The following is a 5188-nucleotide window of genomic DNA, read 5'->3' on the forward strand; positions in this document are numbered from 1 at the left end:
GACGGTTAGCCATTATCTTAGAAAGAATTTTAGCATCAACATTTAATAACAATAGATCTATAAGTTGAGCATTCAGTAGGATCTTTATCTTTCTTAAGGATTAAAGAAACAGAAGCTTCATAAAAAGGAGGTAAATTACCTTTCTCAAAAGATTCATGAAATATTTCCAAAAGGTATGGAGAAAATAATTTTTAAAAACGCAAACAACAGGAATTCTGCAGATGCTGGAAATTCAAGCAACACACATCAAAGTTGCTGGTGAACGCAGCAGGCCAGGCAGCATCTCTAGGAAGAGGTACAGTTGACATTTCAGGCCGAGACCATATTTGAGCTATGCCTGGTCGCACAGATTGTGGTCTTCTGGTTAGGAAGTCAAGTACATATAAAGTAAAAAGAATCAGACTCGTCACTGGCAGCCAGTCAAAAAAGAAGGGAGCCACTCTTTGCCTCCTGCTAATCAGTCACTGCTTTAACCATGCCAGAATCTGTCCTTTAATACTATGTATCTTATTAAGCAGCCTCACATGTGGCACCTTGTCAAAGGCCTTCAGAGAATCCCATTACACAACAACGAATCTCCTTTGTCTATCCTGCTTGTGAGTTCCAACAGACTCTTCATTGAGGAAACCATGCAGGATACGGCCTATCAATGCAGATTAGATTTTGCAAAAGTTGGAAGGGTTGGTCAGGACTCCGCGTCCAGTTTCTGCAGTGCTGACTCCAACCAGGGCGGCGCTGTAGCGCGATGGTGGCGCCCACCCGATAGGCCTTCTCGTCTATCAGCTCACATGCCTGGCAACTCGTAGACTTTAAATACGTCACGGTGTTGCTCCGCCCGCCGCCATTTTGTCGGCTCGGTCTGGGAGCGGCTACCGGGCGAGGCCGAGGCTCGGGGCCCAGCGCGGGTGAGGAGCCGAGAGCGGCGACCGGGCGAGATCGAGGCTCGGGGCCCGGCGAGGGTGAGGAGCTTGGAACAGCATCCGGGCGAGCTCGAAGGGCAGCATAAGCGAGCGGGAGCCCGGCCGGGAGCGGCAGTCAGGGGCTGAGCGCCCGGAGATGTGAGATGTCAGCGCCCAACACTCTCCAGGTAACGTGAGGGGCTGGACAGAGGGCTCACCTCCCACTTCTGCCTACACCCTCCTCACCCCACCCTACAACACCTCAGCCCACCCTACACTCCCCTCACCCCACGGTTCTCACCCCCCCACTTCATCCTACACACCCTTCACCCCACCATACACCTCCCACTCCACCGTCACCTCACCCTACACACCTCACTATACCCACCCACCTCCACTGTGCCCACCCCCACTCCACCCTACATGTCCCCCACTCCCCGTACACACATCCCCACTCTCCATACGCTCTCCCACCAATTCCCTGTCCGTCCCCATACACCTACTCCCGTGCAAACCCCACCCTCCAGTCCCTGTACACTCCCCACCCACTGACCACTCTGCTTAACACCGCCACCCCTGCACTCGCCGTACACCCCTCACTCCTCCTAAATCGCCAACCCACACTCCTTGTGCACCCCTTTGCCCATACCCCCAACTCCTTGTAAACTCCCACTCTGTACTCCCCATACAGCCCCACTCCCCCTGTAAACACTAACCCCCCCATCTCCTGTACCCCCGACTCCCCCTAAACCTGTCATCCCCTACTCACCGTATTCCACGTGCCTTACATTCCCCTGCACCCTGTACACCCCACATACCCTGTATTCGTCCAACCAACCCCCAGTCCACATCTGCTTTCAGAATGAGGCTTTTCATTCCAAAACAACTAAGGGATTTTCTCCTCCTTCAAAGAAAGGGGTTTCCCTTCCTGAGCCATCAACACTGCCCTCACCCCAACCTTCCACTACCACGCTAGGGTTAGGGTTCCTCCTGTCCTCATCTACCACCCCATTATGTCCCACACATAATTCTCTGTAACTTCAGCTATCTTCAAAAGGATCCTACCACCAACCACATCTTTCTCTCCTCCCACTTTATGCTTTCCGCAGGGATCGGATCACCCTCCATGTGACTCTCTTGTCCATTCATTCCTCCCCAGTGACCTCCTTCCTGGCACTTATCCTTGCAAGTGGAACAAGTGCTACACCTGCCCCTACACCTCTTCTCTCACAACCATTCTGGGTCACAAACAGTCCTTCCAGGTGAGGTGACACTTCATCTGTGAGTCTTTTGGGAGTCACATACTGTATCCTCTGCTCCTGATGTGATCTGCTGTATATTGGTGATACCCAATGTAGATTGGGGGAACACTTCGTTGAGCACCTTTGCTCTGTCAGTCTCAAAAAGCAGGATTTTCCAGTGGCCATCTATTTGAATTCTACTTCCCATTCCCTTTGCAACATGTCAGTCTGTGGCATCCTATGCTGCCATGAAGAGGTTGCACTAAGATTGGAGGCGCAACACCTTGTATTCCAACCTGATGGTATGAACATGGATTTCTCAAAATTCCTGTAACTGTCCCTGCCCCTTCACCATTCCTATTTCCCCCTCTCACTTTATCTCCTTATCTGTGTAACTGTTGCTTTGGATTTCAAGCACATGCAGATTTTCTTGTGTTTGAGATGTGACCTGTTTCACGATATTGGAGAGTAATCTCCCTGCTCTTGGATTAAATGCCTCAATGAATGGCTGGCATCTCAAATGTCTGAACTCTGTTATTTCCCTGTGATGCCACTTTCAACAATCCTTGGTCTTGCAAGTCTAGAGTCCCACTGTTCCTCAAAACTGACACAGGTGCTAACATTTGTGGAATATTTCCAGTGTCCTTGTATCCTAGAGCATCACTCACATACAGTTCATTAACTTTATGTGCCATTTCACCAACTCATCAATATCATCCTTAAGTTAAAGTCTGTCTTTGACACTATCAGCATTGTCACCAATGTTTGTGCTATAAATGAACTGATTATGACTCACTTATTTTTAATCCAGTGCTATTTTCTTAGAGTTCCTTATTAAGTTGGACACCAGGAGGTTTCCTTTGCTGTCTGTAAAGTCAAGCACAAAACATTGATTCAGCTTCTCTGCTGTCCTTATTTCCACAGTATAATTTCTCAGTGTGTAAAGATCCTTCAATTTATGGAAATGGATAAACAGATGTACTTGAGGTCCAAGTTCATAGTTTTCTAACAGTAACAAGATAGGTAAACTCTGTCATGAAGAAGGCATAATAGCATGCTTGGTCATGGTATGCTAATTTTGGAAAGCACTGGTGCGGTGGGACAACAACCAGAGGTCATGGCTTAAGGGTGAAAAGGTGAGAAGTTTAAGGAGGCATGAGGGGAAACTTCTTCACTCGGGGTTGTGAGAGTGTGGAATAGGGTGCCCACACAAGTGATTCATTCGAGCTCAATTTCAACGTTTAAGAGAAGTTTGGACAGGTATGTGAATAGTAGGGACATGGAGGGCTATGCTCCCTGTGCAAGATAATGGGAGTAGGCAGTTTAAGTGGTTTGGCATGGAGCCGATGGGCCAAAAGGCCTGTTTCTGTGCTGTACTTCTCTATGACTCACTGGTTATGCTGCACTCAGAGCACTATGTGTTTGTCAGTTCTGATTGCCACACTATAGGAAGGGTGTGATTGTGCTAGAGAGAGTGCCATGGAGATTCATTGGGATATCTCCTGAATTGGAGAACTTCAGGTATAGACTGGGCTTGATTTTTTTTTCCTGAATTGAAGGAGGCATTGAAAGAGTAGATAAACACAATCTGTTTCCCATGGATGGGAGATCAAAACTAAGAGGGCAATTGTTTTACAGTGAAGGGTAAGGGTTTTAATGGGTATCTGGGGGTAAGTTTTTTTTACATAGTCATTGATAGCTGGAACTCATTGCCTGTGGATACAATCATGTTTTTGAGGCCTCTGGATACTTACAGGCAAGGCATAGTAGGTAAGATAGGGGCCAATGGGATTAGTTTACCTGATAAAAAAGATAGGTGTTAAGATGCACATTATGGCCCTTTTTTGTGCTGATGACTTGATGATACTAAATTTCTACTAGTGTTTCACAAAAACTTGCCAGAAATGTATTTGTGAAAAAAGTTCTCTCCATCTCAGAGTATGGTTGGGTAGTTAGATCTCCCATTATTAAATGGCATCCAACACACATAAAAGTTGCTGGTGAACGCAGCAGGCCAGGCAGCATCTCTAGGAAGAGGTGCAGTTGACGTTTCAGGCCGAGACCCTTCGTCAGGACTAACTGAAGGAAGAGTGAGTAAGGGATTTGAAAGTTGGAGGGGGAGGGGGAGATCCAAAATGATAGGAGAAGACAGGAGGGGGAGGGTTGGAGCCAAGAGCTGGACAGGTGATAGGCAAAAGGGATACGAGAGGATCATGGGACAGGAGGTCCAGGAAGAAAGACCGGGGGGGGGTGGGGGGGAGACCCAGAGGATGAGCAAGGGGTATATTCAGAGGGAGAAAAAGGAGAGTGAGAGAAAGAATGTGTGTATAAAAATAAGTAACAGATAGGGTACGAGGGGGAGGTGGGGCATAAGCGGAAGTTAGAGAAGTCGATGTTCATGCCATCAGGTTGGAGGCTACCCAGACGGAGTATAAGGTGTTGTTCCTCCAACCTGAGTGTGGCTTCATCTTTACAGTAGAGGAGGCCGTGGATAGACATGTCAGAATGGGAATGGGATGTGGAATTAAAATGTGTGGCCACTGGGAGATCCTGCTTTCTCTGGCGGACAGAGCGTAGATGTTCAGCAAAGCGGTCTCCCAGTCTGCGTTGGGTCTCGCCAATATATAAAAGGCCACATCGGGAGCACCGGATGCAGTATATCACCCCAGCCGACTCACAGGTGAAGTGTTGCCTCACCTGGAAGGACTGTTTGGGGCCCTGAATGGTGGTAAGGGAGGAAGTGTAAGGGCATGTGTAGCACTTGTTCTGCTTACACGGATAAGTGCCAGGAGGGAGATCAGTGGGGAGGGATGGGGGGGAAGAATGGACAAGGGAGTTGCGTAGGGAGCGATCCCTGCGGAAAGCAGAGAGAGTGGGGGAGGGAAAGATGTGCGTAGTGGTGGGATCCTGTTGGAGGTGGCGGAAGTTACGGAGAATAATATGTTGGACCCGGAGGCTGATGGGGTGGTAGGTGAGGACCAGGGGAACCCTATTCCTAGTGGGGTGGCGGGAGGATGGAGTGAGAGCAGATGTACGTGAAATGAGGGA

General features: G+C 48.6%; 1 protein-coding gene across 2 annotated transcripts in view; it reads left to right on the forward strand.

Moving 5' to 3' along the window:
- The first annotated feature begins 786 nt into the window (after positions 1-786).
- Positions 787-5188, forward strand: part of LOC140210786 (vacuolar protein sorting-associated protein 4A) — a 134408-nt gene continuing 130006 nt past the window's right edge. The window contains exon 1 of one of the 2 annotated variants that reach the window (XM_072280071.1): positions 787-1087. In XM_072280071.1, coding sequence (XP_072136172.1) covers positions 1064-1087 — 24 coding nt within the window. In that variant the 5' untranslated portion in view covers positions 787-1063. The remainder of the gene's footprint in view (positions 1088-5188) is intronic. The other variant, XM_072280070.1, reaches the window with a different exon arrangement.

Source organism: Mobula birostris, chromosome 15 (assembly GCF_030028105.1).
Source record: "Mobula birostris isolate sMobBir1 chromosome 15, sMobBir1.hap1, whole genome shotgun sequence".
Classification (NCBI taxonomy): domain Eukaryota; kingdom Metazoa; phylum Chordata; class Chondrichthyes; order Myliobatiformes; family Myliobatidae; genus Mobula; species Mobula birostris.